The 19560-nt window shown below is 43.4% G+C and overlaps 1 protein-coding gene across 4 annotated transcripts in view; it reads left to right on the forward strand.

The window, feature by feature from the left end:
• Positions 1–19560, forward strand: part of ST3GAL3 (ST3 beta-galactoside alpha-2,3-sialyltransferase 3) — a 189932-nt gene that overhangs the window by 137456 nt on the left and 32916 nt on the right. For all 4 annotated transcript variants that reach the window (XM_050900775.1, XM_050900777.1, XM_050900776.1 and 1 more), the window contains one exon: positions 1061–1247. In XM_050900775.1, coding sequence (XP_050756732.1) covers positions 1061–1247 — 187 coding nt within the window. The remainder of the gene's footprint in view (positions 1–1060; positions 1248–19560) is intronic.

The following is a 19560-nucleotide window of genomic DNA, read 5'->3' on the forward strand; positions in this document are numbered from 1 at the left end:
ATGCAGTCCATAAGCACTTTGCAGTATATTGAACTACCCCAAGTCAAGAAGGCTGCAATAATTCAAGCAGGCAATGCTGTTCCATCAGGGGCTGCTGTTTGATGTCAGCAAGATTTGTATTCCAAGTTACTTGAAATTTCCTCAGCTTTGGGTTTCTAGTTTTGAGTAGAAGTTCTGAATAACTTTAATGTCATGAAAGTCATCATTGCTGTTAATGCCAGAGCAGTTTGTTTTTTGAAGGGAAAAAACTTTGTCCCTGAGGGGTGTTTTAACAAAAGCACAGCTAAATACATAGCATTCCCTTAGAAATCAGTGTGCCCAAGAGCAAAGCTGTGTGTCTGCTTGGGTGTTTTCAGAGTGGGATGCACTTCCACAGCAGAAACTCCTCCGAGTCAGTGAGACCGCAGTACTGCTGAGCCGTACCCCGGCTGCACAGCCCAACCTCTTCCTTTACATTGGCATTGCAGGGCAGCTTGCCTTCTGGATGGGCCAGTTTGGGGAATTACATCAGGTGGAGATTGTTCCTTTGGTTTTTTTGAAAATTATTAGCTGGCTTAATTCCCTAAACAATGTCACTGCAGGTAGGATGAGCAGTGTAAGCTCTGGACTGGGGTTGGAGCATGAGACCAGTTTCAGTTCGCTTAAACGGTCGTGGAGCTGCATGCTCTGTTTCAGCACAGTCTTGCAGAATCCAAGTAGGATATCCCAGGAGTGATGGGATGTTAAAATATTAATGCTTAGTTTGTAACTCTAAATTTGCAAGGACAGTATATTTCGGTTTTCTTTTCCAAAGCCTCCAACCCAATTTAAATCGCAAGAGTGGATATGCAGAAATGGTTTGCGTTATATTCAATGAAATCATTTAAAAAGCTTCTAATTAAACTGTTGTCACTTGATATAAAGCTTCGTAAATGCTTGTGATTAAGAACTGCAAGAGTTAACGTTTGCTGCTGTAACAGCTGCTTACAGGGAGCTCTTGCCTGACAGTGATTGCTGTATCATCATCATGCATGAGTGTAAGTGGGAATCCATGACAGTGTCTTCTCTGGTTGCCCTGCAGGTTGAACTCGGCTCCAGTGAAGGGCTTTGAAAAAGATGTGGGTGGCAAGACAACTCTCCGGATCACATATCCTGAAGGTGCAATCCAGAAAATGGAGCAGTATGAGAAGGATTCCCTGTTTGTTCTGGCGGGATTCAAATGGCAGGATTTCAAGTGGCTGAAATACATTGTTTACAAGGAGAAAGTGGTAAGAACACTGTCAGCTGACATTGTGAAGGTCACCTAATTAGAAACAGTGGGCAGACATGATGTCACAGTCATATTTGCTACGTTTTGGTCTGAGGAGAGTTCCTCTGTGTGTCCTGCTGCATTTAAATGAAGGCTTTTTTTACCTCCATGGATTTCAGCTTTAATTAAATATGTTTTACAAAGACATCTCTCTGTAACCTGACCTTGCATCACAGATGAGGCTTTCTATTCAAGATTATGTTAGTGTGTACTATGAACAATGAATTTAATTTTTATTTATTTTAAAGAGTATATAAAAGGACCAGCTTTTGCATGGATTTTATGGACCCTTAGGATTTAAGAGCAGAGAAAGGAAAACAGCAATGGCAAGGGGAAGAAATGGGAGTTTGGGGATAAGGATGTGATGGCACAGGAGGGGAGGAGGAGACAGCAGCAGCACAACTTGTTGAAAAGGCTACAATCCACAGACTTAATGTGACCTCCTGAATAGCACAAGCCATTATATTTTGCTCAGTTATTGCTGTACTGAGATTCATGATTTGTGTTTGGCTGAAGTATCACCCAGAAGAACAAGTCTAATTTTAAAACACTGAGATGGTGAATCTGCCGCTTTCCCCATTTAAATATTTTGTCCCAATCAGTTGCATTAGTGTCCTTCTGAAGTACCATGGACCTGTTCCTAGTCAGGGTTGTTCTCTGTAATTCACCCATCCTAAATGGAATCAGGTTGTAATCGATGACTTCTCATTCAGTGGATGGTTTGTCTTTATCTGTTGTCATGAAATCCAGAGTAAACGCCCTCTATTTGGGTATAGTTCTTGTTTTACAAATCTTATGTCACTGTTCTCAATTGTTCTTTAATGATTTTTCAACAAATAACCAGACAAACAGATTAATGTTCAAAGGATGGGATGTTATATTGTGTGTTTAGAGACAGAGAGAGGAGGTTGGCGGCTCACCCTGTGCAGAATGAAACTGTGTGGGAATATAATTGTATACGGTTGTTACATAGATGGCCTTAAGGGCTCATACTTCGCTTTTGTCTCACACTGGCACCAACTTGCAATTATTTTCCTGGTACCAGACAGATGAAGTTACCTGTCAGCCTCTGGGCAAGCACAAGTGGGCTTTCGTAACATGAATAATTGAGTCAAAAGTAATTTTCTTTGGTTTATGTCATGCTCTTGTTCTTCATTCTGGGCAAGGGAAAGCCCTGGCAGTGTCAGTGCCCTGCAACCTGAATGCAGTTGTAGGGACTCCTAGTGTTTAACTTGAAGTTCAAAGAATGGACTGGTTTGCTGCAAAACAAATTGTATTTCCACCTGATGCTTGCAGTCATGCGGTCATCACTAGATTCTAATGTGGTATCCCCTGCTCTTGGAAAGATGCAGCGAATAGTTTGTTAAAACTTGCTGGAAGACTGGGGAGAGTAATTGCAGTAATCTTAACTGAGTGCTTCAGTGCCCAGCTTGGCAGAGAGCAGAAAGAACTTGAGCTTCTTGCATTGCATGTTACTTCAGTGCTCTTGTGGTTGGCTCCTTATCCTTCATTTCTTTGGAATAAACACTCCATTTTTTTCAGTTCTTGTAGGTGATGTTTTCCAGATCTCTTAATTCCTGTTGCTCTTTTGAATGCCTGCAGTTGATTCATCTTTTTCTTAAAGAGCAGTGCCCAAAAATTTATAAAGTACAGGAAATAGAGAGGAGCAAACAGCTACTTCACTAGCCTTGCAGTCCTCATTCTTTATACATCTGCTGTTTTGACTGCCTTGTCCACAGTGGCATGGGACTGAAGGTGAGTGTCCAGTTCCTTGAGACTCCAGATCTCAGGAAGAACTGAAGAGCAGCTACCTTCCCAGCTCCGCACCCTGTGCTTGTGTCATTGAGTCTTCCTGCCAAAGAGCAGCACCGTGCACTTGTCCCTACCAATTCTTTCTTCCAGAACACTTCTCCAATTTGCCAAGTTCCTTTGGAAGAGCTTTCCAGCATACCTGCCATTCTTTCTGGATTCATGTCCTCTGCAATTTAATAAACATAGTTTTTACTCTGTCGTCCAGGTTGATAATGAAAACACTAAACAAAGTTGGTTCCTAGGCAGATCCCAAAGTAATAACATCCTTCCATTTCTACAGTGAGCCCACTGAGAACTCCTCCTGGATAGTTTTTTGGCCGCTTCTGAACTTGTATCACAGTAGTATCATTAATAACATTTTTTTGGTATGTTTGTGAAAGGGGTATGTCAGAAGCCTTACTGAATTCCAGTTCATGTCTTTTTTCTCCCCATGATACTTTTTTCCCTGTGTAAAGAAATACTTTTTTTTCCCCCCCCAATAATGATTCACTCAACAAATCCACCTGGGTTGCTACTCAGTCTTTGTTGTTTTTTTCAAGTGCTTACAAATAATCCTGCTGTTCTGAGAATCGAAATCATAAATCAACTCTCTTCACTTTTTTTGCCTTCTTAAGGCTAGGCACTACTTTTGTCCATTTTTCAGTCCTTTGACACCCTACCTGTTCTACACAAGTTCCCGAAGGGAATCATTGCTGGTTTTTGAGGCTGCTGAGCCAGTTCATTGAATACTTTAGGATGCAGTCCAGGTGACTGTAAAACATCTGTCTTGTCCTCTCTAGTCTGATCTCTCTCTATTTGAGGCTGAGATCTTGCTGTCACTGGCTTTAGCTGCAAGCAGGTGGCAAGCACAGCTGCTTTCTCTAGTGGAAATCGATGCAAAAAGTGCTGTCTCTTAGCTAGAAGAAATGACCTGATGGAGAACTAACAGTGCTATGGGAATAAGACGTAGGCGTCTGTTTGTTCTGGTAGTGAGTGTTAGTATTTTTATCAGTGTGTGGTAAGTTCAAAATGACAAAAGCCTGCCCAGTGCTCTCTGTGGAGAGTTTCTGTCTGTCTCTCAGCTGATTTTCCAGAGAAAAGACAGTTTCTTCCTTTCCTGGATTCGTCTAGAGGCACTTGCTTGACCTAGGAGCTCTGTATGCCACTGTTGCTTATTCCTTATCTGACATTAGGCCTGTCCCTCTGCAAGACTTCATCCCTGCTGCAAACCAGTGATTACAGTCAGGAGTCTGACCTCAGGACAGAGATAAGGGAAATGGAAGCATCCTGCTAAAGAACATGACTGCTGTGGAAGTGCACACATTCCCTCAAAAAAATGGGCCGAACTCTGCCCTCTGATGTTTCCTTTGCCCCTGAATGTTGATGGCAACTGCATGTGTCCATGGTACAGTCACAGGTGGGGTATGAGACTTTCTGAATTCCTTCAGACACCAGACCTGGAGCTGCTCGGACCTGCTTGACCAGAGATTCTGGGCCAGGTACTAGGATCCTTGCTTAGTCCTCTCAATTAAGTGAAATCAAAGGGAGTTTATCTGAGAGTAAATGAAAGGCAAATGGCTATTTATTGCTGGGGTCAGTGGTCAGATAAGCTTATTCTCCCTGCAGCTGAGAGGGATTTGCTCTGTGTTATGTTAGTCTTTTGGCAGCACTTGCGTACTGAGGAAGGGATAAGTGTTTTGTAGAGAGGAGGATTTTCAGGAGATGTTATAAGGAAAAAGAATCAGTGTGGTGCAGAAGCAGCAGCAGAAAGGTGAGGCAGAGGATTTGATGTGTTACGTTAAGTTTGGTGCAACAGCCTTCCGGAGATCTGTGTGATGCCTCGGTGCCCTGGGAGGCACTATATCCAGAAAGAGGAGCACTGGAATGTGGACCAAAGAAAAAGTAAAAGCTCAGCTTCTTTTTATTTCACACTAAAACAGAAATATCTGGAAGCAAATAAAAACTTGAGAGAAAAGATTAATCTAGAAAAAGGACAGGTTTGGCTAAATATTCAACATCAACAGCAAAACAAAGGTAGTCTCCATCATAGAGTTCTGGGTGAGCTGGCACTCAAAATTGCAAGTCTTGTAGCAAGTTAGGGCAGTACTGTATCACTGGAGAGTATAGACCTGTATTTAAGAAGGGAAAGGTGGGTGAATCTGAGTGACTAAAACCCTAGTAATCTGACTTCAGTCATTTGACAAGGATTAGAATAAACTGAAGGAGAAAATAATTGCGCTTGTTGCAAGTAAATGGGGGATAGGGAGTGTGGGATGAAGAAAGGTGACATGGTGAGCAGAGGGGAGTATTGCACCATGCTGACCTAATATGTCAGTGTACAAGTGGAAAGGAAGTGGGCTGGAGTCCCACAGCCTGCAGTCGCATGAACCCATGATTATTGCAGAGAGGTCACAGATGTGAGTTGTTCGTGCATCTGTGGTGACTGGTCTGGCAGTGCTGACTTGCAAGAGCCTGCTTGACACTTCCAGGCACCCCTCCTCTGATGAAACGGCTGCTGCTAGTGCATCCCCAGAGGTGGGTTACTCATGGACAGTCACTCAGAACAGTTACACTCTCTCCTGGACTGTTCTTTTTGCCAAGAGACATTACCCATACCTATTGTGATCCACCCTGCCTGCTTCCCACTGTTGTACCGTCCTGCATCACCCCGGGTCTCTCAGTGACAGAAACTCTTCCTGAATACCCAAAGTACCAGAGGAATTACAGGGGGAGGGAGGTTTGGCCATATACTGCTCTTCTCTATTAAAATAATGGTCAAAAGCTGAAGGTTTCTTTATTGCGTGGAGAGTAGATGCTTCCTGAAACAGAGGAATTTACAAGCACGAGTTATGCAAACCAGCCATCACAGCCTGGCACTGAGGCTGATTGCAGGGTGGTTTTTTGCCCATCATTAGTGAATAAGAAGGACCTCTCTTGCTTGCTAGGGTTCACTTCCCTGAACTTCTGGCACATGGTGGTAAAGCAGCCAAGTGAGGGCAAAGGTTTCACTAGAAATTGGCAGCTCACAAGCTTCCTTCTCATGTAGTAATGAGCCTGCGGACGCTTCCAGCAGGAATCTCTGCAGGCTTTGCCAGGACGTCACTTGTGCAGTAAGTGCCTGCGGCACCTTGAAGCTCTCTTTGATAGTGAAAGTCACAGGAGCGAGTAAGCACCTGCCTGCGAGCAAGGCCAAGTTCAGTTGTCAGTGCCTTGCAGGGGCATGCCTCTGACAACTGGCACACGGCAGTGATGCCATCTGAAGAGCAGTCATCATCCATCAGATGTTGAGACTCCAGCAGTGAGCACAACATAACCCCTCCTCCTTTGTCACAGCATGTGACTGCTGCTTGTGGAGATCTTGTGGATGTGGCAGCAGTGGAGATTTTTTTTTAACCTTTTATTTGGGAACTACATTTCTGCTTTAAGTCAACAGGTTATTTCTAGTCCTGCTAAAATGTATGTTACGATACCTTCCTGCCTTGATCAGCCTGTGTTACTGTGCTAGAGCCAAGGCCGAACTGCTGCCAGAGCCGTCACTGTCTGCTGAGCTTTTGTTTAGAGCTTCTCTTCTTCCATTAGTTAATGGCCTTGTCATGCTATGTGTTTGCTAGGGCAGACTGTGAACGTCACAGCCTCGTAGTACACTGCAGATTCCTCAGATTCTGAAATAGCCTTGCCTATGGGCTGTTTTGCATCCCTGAAAAAAAACCTGAGGAGCCACCATGCTCCTCCTATCAGCTTGAGGAAAATAGTGAGGCTGTGAATCTGTTCTTGCTGTCCACCACCAGGTAAAACTTCGTCCACATGCATGTATTTTCACCTTGTTTGGAACTTGAGCCCAGCACTTGAGCAGGCAGTTTCTCTGGGTCTGGGCTAGGGAGAGAGAACCTGCTTTTTCCAATGCTGTCACGTGCCTTTGGTGACAAATGGAGTGGCCACTGCCACTGGCAGTTTCAGTCCGGAGTCTGCTTCTGGATTGCAAATATTTTCTTTCCCTTTCCTCCTCCCAGGGGCTTGTTGCTTTAAAACATTTTGTTTACAGTTGGTATTTTCAGGTTTTAAAGGACTGTGAGAAAGACTCTTCCTCTGGTTTTGGTGGAGCTGTAAATCCACCGCTAGTTGTCTTAATGCATTATGAATGCAAAGCTTGATTACAGATTTGTGATCCCTGATCCTGTGCTGAGACAGAGCCCTAGCCCATCTGCTTAGAGTTATGCCTGGGTAGGCATTGTCTTGTGTCCTCCTGCTCTCCTTGGACTCTGGTGGAAGGGGACAGAAGCTGGGCTTGCTGCTCCATCATAAATGAGAAGAAGCTTTTGAATTGGGAAGTCAGCTTAAGGGTTGTCCCATTTCTTTCACAAATTTGAGTTTTCACCTAAATAGCCATTTATAACTAATCCCTTCAGAAGTATAATATAGGAAGGCATGGCTGGTGAGTAAGGCAGCCAACGTGCATAAAGAACATGATGAGGCTTGCACTGGGGAAGAGGCAAGAAAGCCTTTTCAGTGGTGATTGTCCTGTGGTCCTACCACATGGTGCAAAAGGCCATTTCCACTCACAGTGTGTGGCGGGATTTTAGGAGGAATTGATAGCAGGGAATACCTTCTCACATCATCAGGATGGTTCAGTGCCTCAGTCAAGGCAACTGAACCATTACTAAATGTTGAGGCAGAGAAAATGCCATGTTATAAAGTGAAAACATGAGGCAGACTCTTCTGGCTTCTACCAAGTCTCTGACTGAGAAGAAGAGGTGGGAGAGTCTGCGTGATGTATTCTGTGGAGAATATTCCGTATTCCTTTGTCAGAGAGTAGCTGGGAGTTAGTTTGTCTTTCTGGGATGATTTTTGGGACAATGCTGACTTTTTTTTTTTAGGTTTTGGTCTCTCTCTGGCTGTGCAGAAGGCTAGTCCATACTGCCTGAGGGGTTGTGCTTCCACGGTCAGGACGTGCTCCCTCAGTGCAGTGCATTGGTGGGAGCGGCCCAGGGGAACCAAGGAAGACTTGCATATGAAAAAGTAAATCCTTCTCTGTGACTGGCCTAGGAGATCAGAGCCATTTCCAGAAGACACAAGGAGAAGTATGAACACAGGTGCCCTATGAGAGAAGGTGAGCCAGGTTTTTTCCAGCCATGGTTAGAAGAGAGGCTGGAAAATATATAGGTGTGCTATATAAAATCTTGTCCCTGCTGACGAGAAGAGGGAGAAGACCTTAGTTCTGTATTATATAGCTTTCAACAAGCTTTCAGGTGGCACTGTGGTGAGGACCATAGAGGAACCTCAGTAGAGAAATGACTACTACAGTTTGCAGCATGGGCCTTGAGGGAGACTTCCTGGCCAGATTCCCAAAGGAAGGTTGTCGGTATGGAAAGTGCAGGCTGGAGCTTGTCCTTCATACATACCTGCATGCAACAGCATAATAAGATTAGGCAGGTCACTACATAGCTAAGAGCTGTTCCCACCCAGGCATACTTAGTGTGTCTGTAAGTACACTGTCAGGCATCAGCTGGTGACAGGGGCTGCTCTGATGCCCTTGCAGTCTGCATTCATGGCATTTAATATTATCAGATGGATGCACACTGACAATAAAACTTGTCCACCCGGATTGGATAGTCATCAATATCCGCAAGTCTGTAGCCACATTCACCTAAGCTTCTAGGGCAGATGAAGAAAATAAAAAATAGCCGTAAGTACACTATTTTCTGGATGAAAAAATTCCAGGTATCAAAAGTTTGCGGAATATCTATATCTGTAGGAATAACATCATTGATTACCCCAATTTTAGACAGTTTCTCCTTAAAATTCAAACAAAAATTGTTGGTGTGCCTGCCCTTCCAGTCATTCCCACACCATGCATGGTTTTAGTCCTTTTTTTGTCCCTTGCTTTGCTTGCTATTACCTAACTCCAGTCTTCCTTGCCCTATACTTCCTATGAAAAGATGAGAAGCATTTACTCATGCTAGGCTTCGGTATTCCTTAAAGAACCTTTATCCCATATCTGCCAAGACAGCATCATCTTGATTTTTTGGCTCAGTAATCCTGGCTGTGACATGAAAATCAGAGAGCTCCAGTCAAATTTTTATTCTTCTTTAGTTCCTTTTCCTTCACATCATTCTTAAATGCAGAGACCCAAGCAGAATTTACCCCCTGAAGAGATTGAATCATTGCCTTAGTAGGACATTGTGCTGGTTTTGACTGGGGTAGAGTTGATTTTCTTCATAGTGGCTAGTGTGGGGCTGTGTTTTAGATTTGTGCTGGAAACAGTGTTGGTAATACAGGGATGTTTTAGTTACTGCTGAGCAGAGCTTACACAGAGTCAAGGCCTTTTCTGCTTCTCGTATCACCCCACCAGCGAGTAGGCTGGAGGTCCACAAGAAGTTGGGAGGGGACACAGCTGGGACAGCTGACCCCAACTGACCAAAGGGATATTCCTTTGGTCATTCCTGACCATATGACGTCATGCTCAGCATATAAAGCTGCGGAAAGAAGGAAGGGAGGGATGTTTGGAGTGATGGCGTTTGTCTTCTCAAGTAACCATTATGCGTGATGGAGCCCTGCTTTCCTGGGGATGGCTGAACACCTGGCTGCTGATGGGAAATGGTGAATGAATTCCTTATTTTGCTTTGCTTGTGTGCGTGGCTTTTGCTTTACCTATTAAACTGTCTTTATCTCAACCCACGAGTTTTCTCACTTTTACTGTTCCGATTCTCTCTCCCATCCCAACGCAGGAGGAGTGAGCGAGCGGCTGTGTGGTGCTTAGTTGCCAGCTGGAGTTAAACCAAGAGAGACATCCTTTCTGGGATTGCCTCACCATCCTGCTTTATCCTGAGACAATTTCTTCTAAAATTGTCATCTTCTAATATCTAGGAAAGGACAGCAACTGTCAGTTGGATGTCTGCTGCCATCCAGCTGACAGTTGCTGTCCTTTCCTAGATATTTGATCACTCCTTCCTTCTTCATCCATGACTCAACCAGAGTCAAAAAAGATGGATAATTTAAAGAGTTGCAGTTTTTCCACATCTCTTCTTTTGAAAACCCAACATGAGCAAGGGCCAGCTGAAGAGCTAGTGCAGCTGTCTTGAAAAAGCATCAGGAGGGTGCTCATGTTGCACTTGACCTCTTTGGCAGGCTCTGGCAATATTCAGACATCAATATTATGCAAATCCTGGTAAGTGCATTTCAAGGTCATAGTGCATGTAAACCCAGGTTATACTGGTTAGCTGCATTGATCAAAGATAGGCTTGGACTATCTGGGGCAATGTAAAGAAATTCATTCCAAATCTGATGCTGATCTTAATGAAACACACTATTCCATAAACAGCAGAGCTTAATGAAATTGCCTGATTGCCTGTGGATTTATGATCTGCTCCCTCATGCCTCCCTCTTACACCACAATAATCTCAGATTTCGCCCACCTCATAAACACCCAGTATGCTCTATCCTCCCTTTTATCCCTCACTACTGCCTGGTAGTTGCATGCTGGCCAAGACATGCATGTTCACTGGCCCATGCGTACGTGACTGGGCACCTGGCAGACCAAATGAACAGGTAAGTGCTGAGCTCACACGGCATCGTCTCCACCTGGCCTCACATGCAGACGTGGGTGTCTTTTCTATCAGACATACATGGCTTTACCACCAGTGCAGCCCATGCCTGCTGAGGATATTGCATTGCCCACATGTGCAGCAGATGTTCCTCCATACTGGAGCAGTGCTTTGTGAATCCAGCACATGGAAAAAGTCAGAGAACATCGCCAACAGTGAAACTGAGACATCGCCCAGAGGGTATCAGCTATTCATGCAAGTGTTAGTAGAATAAAGATGTTCTCTGTTAACACTTCAGTAAAGAGCTACGAGAACCATTTGAAGTCTGCAAAGCCTCCCTTAGTCTAAGAGATTTGAGTTCAATTTATTTAGCTTATGCATGAGATTTTGGGGAGATTTACTTGTAGTGTCTCTCTTTCTACCTAGAGGGAACATTTTTTCTCAGAAGACTTTTTAATTTAGTAGGAAGAAGTATATCTGAAGCTAGGCAAATGACCAAAAAAGGCAGCACATTTATATCAGTATAATTATTTTTGCTACATCTGCCCTACAGGCTTGATGAATTTGCCCTTGAAGTCTTAAAATCAAGACTGGATATCTTGGTAAAGTTCTGCTCAAGCAGCGTGAGAGTAAAGGACTAGAAGGAGAAGTCGCTGATGGAGGGAGCACTACTCCCTGCTATGCAGGAAGTCCAGGAGGATGTTGGCAGGATCTCTCTTGGTCTTTCGAGCAGTGCTGATAAGAAATAGCAGAATGTGGTGGCTAGGAGCTGAAGCTAGATAAAATCAGTCTGGACAGATGTAATTTCCTAGAAATCTGTGCTTACAATACTCGAATGACATACCTGCAGAGGTGAGCACTGACTGCTGACACCTTTTTCTGAAATACAGATTTAATCCAGTATCTGGGAAAATTCTGTTTCCTAGGAATACCCAGGATGGGGCTGCACTCTTGTGTTGCCTTCTCACCATCCTGCTCTGTGACTCTGGGAACCCCTGTCCTCACTCTCTGTGACCCGTTTGTTGACTATGAGGAGCAGGATAGCAAGCCAGTAGTACCCTTGACAGCTTTTCATGCAAGTAAGCTATTTGCTTCGTCCAGTTGTCTGCAAGAGTCACAGCAAATTTTTCTCTTCCTGGGGCACAATTAGCCAGATCTGTTTCTGCATCCTGAGGGAGAAGGCTTCGTGGAGTCTCTGAGGTGAGCAACGTCCAGCATAACAAAATTCCCCAGAGGAGCCCTTCAGAAAGCATTGCAACACCACAGGATGCTGTGAGTTCACCCGTGTGCAGTGTGAAGACTCACAGAGGAGGGGAAAAACACTGATTTGATCTTGTAAATAAAATCACATGCTTTCTATCAGTGGCTGAAAAGAGATTCCCCTTTCACAGCTCCAGGAATTTTGCTATCTGCATTTTTTTCTTTAAACTGTACAGTAAATATTTATCCAAGATGTGTGGTTGTTAATATGATCCAGTCTTCAGTCATTTTGAATGGTGTCATGATGACGGATGTTAATTCAGAAAGGAATAGATTGGACAATTTATGCCTGAAACACATGTGTTCCTTGGCGGGCTCCATGGATTACTTGCATAGTTAGTGCTGTCTAAGCAATTTGTAACGTTTTCTCTGCCTCGAAGCACCGAGGGCTCCAGGACAGGGGCTTGACCTATATCTCCAGTTTGCTATAATAAACACTGGGGTAACTAAACTCCCCATGTGCTTTTAGCTTCCTAAATCTATCTCTCCCCCTGTGCTCCAGCTGTGTGTGGTGCTTCTGGTTCTTCCCAAGAAGAAAGGCAGCTTCTTTCTGCAAGAGAGGAGGATGCTCCTGTGTGCGCAGGGTGCGAATCCCTGACCTCCTCCCCCTCTAGATTCAGCTTCTCTCCTACCTCAACATGCGCAGTTATTTAATGTGAACACTTATCCTGACAACAGAAGTGAAAATAAACCAAGTCACGTGAAGGTAGTAAGCAAGAGAGATTCTGGGAAGACCTCGCTTTTTTTTGTAATATTTGGATTCTTACAGTTGCGAATTTATGGGATGTGTCTAAGGGTATTTCTTTTCTTCTTAGTTAAGACCAGGTTTGTAAAAGTGTTAGTATCTTATTTTTTATTTGTTTTTTTTAATCAGAGACATAAAACTGAAGGAAAATGGCCAAGCTGTTAGGTGCACAAGGCTTTTGGTAGGTCTACTTGGAAGTTTTTCTCAGCTGGTCCATCAGTTGTGTTCTGGCCATTTTCTGTGAAATGAACTTTGCCCACAACTGACAAGTACAGAACGTACTGGCCCAGGCAATCAGCACTTTGACTATTTGGAAAAAACTCTTAAATGTGAATGTTCTGTTTGAATTACAGTTTATTTAAATTCTCATCGTTTAAGAATATTAAATAATGTTACTTAAAAACTCTTCTTTTGTAAAACCCCTATTATTAATGCGAGTCTAGAAAATAAAGTAGGGCAGGAGCTTCCTGGCATCTTCCCAGCCTCTTGTTATTTTGACCGTTCTGCTTTCTCCTCCTAAAGGATGCTGCATAATTTGTATATATTCTATATGAACACTCAGTCAACATACAAATTATTTGGCTTCTCGTTTCAGCAAAGATGCCAAAATAGGACAAGACAGATTTTCTGTGTACTCTTGCTGTAAAAACAATGTAAAAATTTCCTTAGAGACTCACTTTAAGATAACTTCAGAAAGCGATGAGGGTTTCTAGGCCATAATTCTTCCTGTGGTGATCCTTTAGCTTTTTTTCTTGTAATGTGCCAAGAGTTTAGTCTAAATATGTGTTGTTTAATGAGTTGTTGTTTGTATTCAAACTCATGAACCAGATCAGCTCCCTAAAAAAGACTTTGCTGATGGGTGTCCTCAGACGCCCTGGGATGCCCTCATGCTTTGTCACCAAAGTCTGCAAAGACAACTTTTTTAATTTTTTTTTTTCTTTTGTGCAGGCATACTGTTGTAAGTGGAGTAGGTAGCTGTGCTTATAGTTGGGATCACCTTATATTTTCTGTTATAAGCAACAGGGAAAACGCTCTATCATTTTATTACACTGTCATCTTTGAGCTGATGTTTTCCATGCCATGTGTTTGGCACAGCTGGAAAGTTCAGCTAAAATAACTTAGCTGTCTCTCAGGATGAGGCTACTGAAAATGCACAGTTTTATCCCTGTTTAAAAAAAATAAAAATAAAAAAATAGTCTCCCACCCTATTTTGCTGAGATTCTCTAATTCTTCAGGGCAGTGGCTAGGAATTGGTGAGGCTGTGTTACCATGGCAGCCTGCTATGGCTCCCGCTGTTCTGTGAAATCCCATGGCTCGCTCTGATGTTCCACAGGAGCTGTTAGACACTGGCAGCGCAGTGCTGCGTGCGCTGGGCACGGTATGTCCTACCAGGCCTCCCCTGCCCTGCCTGCGCTGGTCAGGTGCCCTTCCCGTACGGTTAGTTGGGATGCAGCATCTCCAGGGATGTAAGAACCAAATAGGATTTTCACTTCAGTTGCTTCTCCACAAAGAGACTGGGGCACGGACAACAGACCTGGGAGCAGGGAGTCTCTCCTGGACCCTCAGGAACCCCCTCTCCTCCCGCCAGCCGCCTGGGCAACATGAAGGAGCAGTAGCCTGGTCTGGTGCATGGTGTCCTGGTTTCAGCTGGGACAGAGTTAATTTTCTTCTTAGTAGCTGTTACAGTGCTGTGTTTTGGATTTAGTGTGAGAATGATGTTGATAACACTCTGATGTTTTAGTTGTTGCTAAGTAGCACTTATCTTCAGCCAAGGACTTTCCAGTTTCCCGTGCTCTGCCAGTAAGCAGGTGTGCAAGAAGCTGGGAGGCAGCAGAGCCGGGGCAGCTGACTTGAACTAGCCAAAGGGGTATTCCATACCATGGAACGTCATGCCCAGTATATAAACAGGGGGGAGTTGGCCGGGCGGCGCGGATCGCGGCTCGGGAACTAACTGGGCATCGGTCAACGAGTGGTGAGCAATTGCATTGTGCACCACTTGCTTTGTATAGTTTAATTCTTTTAGTATTGCTATTGTCATATTATTATTATTATCATTATCATTGTTTTTCATTCCTTTCTGTCCTATTAAACTGTCTTTATCTCAACTCACGAGTTTTTTTTTCCTGATTCTCTCCCCCATCCCAGGGGTGGGGGGGCAGTGAGCGAGCGGCTGCGTGGTGCTTAGCTGCTGGCTGGGGTTAAACCACGACACATGGCAAGAGCAGGAGTATTGGAGGTTGAAGGGTGATGGGTACTGGGGACAGTAGAGAAAGGAAGGGCTTACAACCAGCAGGGAACTCCTCAAACGCAAGTTTGTTAGGTGTAAATAGTTCAGGAGCCCTATAAGAGGGTGCATGTTTTATCCTCTAACAGCTGATCTAGAATACAATAGCTTACTGGAGCTTGTAGTTGCGCTTAGAGCTGTGCCCTGGGTTTAATTGCTCCATTTTTCTTGAGTTGGGTTGTGGGTTTTTTTGGTGGATTTTTTCTTGAGTTGGTTTTTTTTTTAAAACATATTAAGTTACCCTTTAAGACTTTTTAAAGAGCTTTATGGTTATAAAAATCAAGCTGCCAGAAGTTAGGAAAAGCAAAAAAATAACATTGCATTTTCAACATTAATTCAGTTCTCCTGTGCAGATGTTATCCTTAATTACATAATTACATCCTGTCTCTTTTAGAACACAGCTGTCTATCTAGTGGAGAGGGAAGACTGAGATTTAGACTAATTTCTGTAATGCAAGACATTCAGCTTTGGTATGAGTAGTTGCAGAAGCTGTAGAACATGTTGTCAATAGGAGAGAGGGAAGGAGAGGAGAAAGAATGGTCTCCTGATTACTGACACTGAGGATTCCTCTTGAGGAGGTGGTTTAGCCTTTGACTGACCAATGTGATGCTGGGCAAGTTAGATCAGAATTTCCCAAACACATTTAAGTCTCGTGGGGAGGATATGCAGGAGAGTTGGGTGTTCAGCAGCAGCAAAGTCAATGGAGTTGTACTGTGAGCTTAACAAATGTTCTGAAAATTCAGCTTAAGGTGTCTGAAGTAGAGCATCAGGAGGCAATGGAAACTGTGGGCATTCATCTTTGTCTGTTTTCTCGTCTGTAAAATGGTGTAATACATGCCAAATATTGCAGAGATGCTCTAAATATAAAAGTATTGTTTGTAAAACACTTAGATATATGGCGATATAAGAAAAATCTTGTGGGAAAATTAGAAAGTCACTGTTCACAACAGAAATCCTGAGCTGAAGCTCTGAAGTTGCAGGGCTGTTGTCCTACTTCAGCACTTACTCACACATGGATTTGGCCTTTCAGCCATGGTATTCTTTTAATAGATGTTATGTGAGTATGACATTTCATAAACTATGTCATAAAAATAATAGTGAAATGAAGGGGCTGGTCCCTAATGGGAATAAAATACCCTGTAAATAATGGTGGTGATATAGGGCCTATTCTTCTTTGGGATTTTTCTGAAACTTTAGATATTTTTTCCTTGAAGGATTATTATTCACAGACAAAAAACAACAGAAACATAAATTATCTAAATCCATTCCTTTTACTAAAAACTTCTGTCTTTCCTAAGTTATTTCAAAGCAGGAATATTTCTTCAAATTTTGGCTCAAAATCCATCTTACATTTTGAACAAAAGAGTCTGTAGTAAAGTCTGTCCATCACTCTGCGCATAGTACAAACACGTCTTCTGACACACCGTATGTGAGGCATCATTTATGCTATGACTTGTGAAACACAGTATTCATGAGAATAATCTTCAGGTTTTTTCTGCAGCTCATCTGACATGTTCCAAGTTTCATTTTCTTCACAGGACAATCTCTTTTTCAACGGCATTTTGTTATCTTACAACTGTGAACCGTATTTTGCTCTCAGTTACACGGATAAAACCATAGAAATACATTAAGAAAAAGGAATTCCTTTGCATTTACAACATAGCATAAAAACAAATTTACTCTTCTGACTCTTTAGAACTGGTCTTGGCCTCATGCTCCCTAGTCCTGTGAATCGGAAGACGACAGTTGGTATTAGACCAGCAACACAGGAGGCCCGTGTCTGTCTGTAGGTTAGCTGTAGCACTGAAAGTTATATAGGTCAAATGAAGTTTGACATTCAGTAGGCCTATTTGTGTATGTTTTTCTGCTTATTTGTAATATATGCTTGCAATTAACAGGGCAGAAACTTCCTACTTACAGCCATGGGAAAGAGCACATTGCTATGTTTTAGCAAACTGACCTGGTGTGTAATGCACCAGTGCCACCCTCACGTCCCAGCTGGCTTTTATCACCATCGAGGTTGCTGCTTTCTGAGCTGGTGTCTGTGGACAGGGCGGCTTCCAGTTTCGTCTGTAGCCAGGGTGCCATATAGTTTATTTGTCTAGCACAAAATTGAAAGTCCGCAACCACTACTTGGAATTAAGTTTACCTTCTCTTGTGGTTTTCAACCTGGTTATCAAGCCTAAAGAAACTAATCTCTGGCCAATGTAATGAAGTATTATTAGCTCAACTGTACCAATGAAGAAGCATAGTTAGATTTTTGCTTTAAAAAAAAAAGCTCTAGGAGTACCATGTATTCAGAGGTGCTTTTGTCTCCGTCATGCTTTGCTGCTCTTTGCCACTGAAAACACTGGGTGGAAAATACGTTTGGGTTTCACACTGAGAAACATTAGTAAAAGCTGAATTTGGGCGGTTTACAACCTGTCAGGAGTTCTCTTGGGTGCTGTGAGGCTGTTGGGAGATGGGGACTACTGACAGGGGAATGGCCTGGGAAATTACAACCATTTGATTTTAGACTTGGTCAGTGGGAGGGTATTCGGAGAGAAGAAACAAGAATTAAAAGATTAGAAGTATCATATTGTTGGATAGTCAAAGAGCTGCATCTCTTTTGGCAGTGGGACAAAGAGAAGATGAGGGAAAGGCTTGAGCACAATCTGCAATGTTCCTGCTTCAGGCAGAGTAAGAGCTTTTCAGTGGGGCAGATAAGAGTGGAACAAAATGCTCTAGATTCTAGAGCATTTCTAGACTCTGGAAACTGAAGATAGGGAAATTCAGAACAAATGCTGGCCATCTGTGCCGTGTACAGAGGGTGGTGAGGGGTTGTCCATCATTTTGAGAAGGCTGAGTAAATATATGTGAAGTGTGGGCTAGTGAGTCTGGCAGTTGACCATCAACCCAGACTGCAGGCTCTCAGCACCTCTGTTCTTGTTGCTAAAAATTCCTTGTTGCTTTGATAATCTGTGCAAATGGTGCAACTTCATTTATATTACCACTTGTAGAAGAGCATTTTCTAGGCCTCTGTGTCTACTTGACTGCTGAGAAATGAAGCATTGGCTGATAAGATGGTTATTTTCTAGCGGAAACACACCTTCCACATCTAATCCAGTTATGCCTGAGCAGAAACCTTTCAAAAGCCTCTGCAGATGGATTGCAGCAGTCCTGCTATTACCCTGTGTGTGTGTGACAGTGAGAGCTTGTGGATGACAGGTATAGAATAAACCACATTCCATCCTAGGTGGGGGCAGAGATCCCAGTGAACTACGTGCTCCCAGGCATGGTGAGGTCTTGTGACTGGTATGTCATCCCCTGGCTTGTTCTTTCCCTCATGCCCTTCTTCCTCTCCATTTCTGGTGTTATCAGAGTTTGAAAGAGCAATAATTTCCATTTACCACAGGTTGTCTCTCCAGTCTTGTCATCTTTCTTGTTGCTTTGCAGCAGAGTATTGCATACCTAGACTTTATTCAACTTTGTGTTGTGCTTAGCTGACCTTTGCAATCGCCCTGTCCCTTTCCCATCAGACTTAGAAGTCTTCCAGAGCAATGCTGCTTGTACTCCTAAATCCAGCAGTCTCACAGAGGTACAGAAGAGGCAGCATCCGTGTCATCAGGATGCAATAGCATTACCCCTTATTTTGCTTAGGATATTAGAAATGTTGTTATTCTGGGAGATTCAGCCTGCTTCTAGCTGTTTGTATGTTCTATTGAGGTGTGCTTCTTGGCTAAGGCTCCGAGTTTCCACATTTTATTTTAGCATATGTTGTGATTCACCTTGGTAAATCTGAGAACGGGAGATGGAAAACTGAATGAAGACAAAATAGCTTAAAACCGGCTGTCCCTATTACCCTTCAGTATTCTGCAAACAGACAAAATGAGGAATTATAGCTGGATTGTCTTGTCCCTGTAGCTATTAGGTGAGCCCTGCCATTTTTTATCCCTTCCTTATAACCTGCCATCTCTGGTCTGTCATGTCTATGCCCGTTTATTCCTGGAGTGGTATCTCTAGAGGGGATATTTCTGCCTCTCTCCCTGGATGACAGCTGTACAAGAGACTGGCTTGAAAGCCCTGGCTCATCTAAATTCTTTCTACTTTTTAAATAGTCTCCTCTAAAGCCTTTAGTGATGTCCTTTACAATTATACGATTTTGAAAATACTCCAAGATTGCTTAAAAATGCTGTGGCCCTCAGAGACTCGCTCTTCAGTCATGTCTTCCTGTCTGCCTCTCTGTGTTGTAGTTTCTTTATGCTTATACTATAAGCTCTTTTTGGCAGCCCTTGGCACTGTGAACGCTGATCTGTGACTGAGGCTCCAGGTGCACGGTAATACCAACAAATAATAAAGGTGGGAACTTAACATGGGGAAACCTGATTTCCAGGCTGGACCCTGTGGTTTCCACCTCGATGCCAGGAGGTGATGAGGTACTGTGGGAACATTGCCTAAACAGTTTTCAGACTCGCTTTCTGACTTACTATCATTATGATAATCAGGAAGGGAGATACTGCGTCTTCAGAAGCCCACCCTTAAGCACTGCAGGCTTAGTCACTGTAGCAGAGAACAGAGGATGCCCCCAACCTCAAACTGTGAGTCTGAGCTCCCGAATCTGGCAGGAAAAGCGTGCCTTCCCTCCCAGTACCTGCTGCTCCTCAGGTGGCTG

Source organism: Gymnogyps californianus, chromosome 8 (genome assembly GCF_018139145.2).
Source record: "Gymnogyps californianus isolate 813 chromosome 8, ASM1813914v2, whole genome shotgun sequence".
Taxonomy (NCBI): Eukaryota; Metazoa; Chordata; class Aves; order Accipitriformes; family Cathartidae; genus Gymnogyps; species Gymnogyps californianus.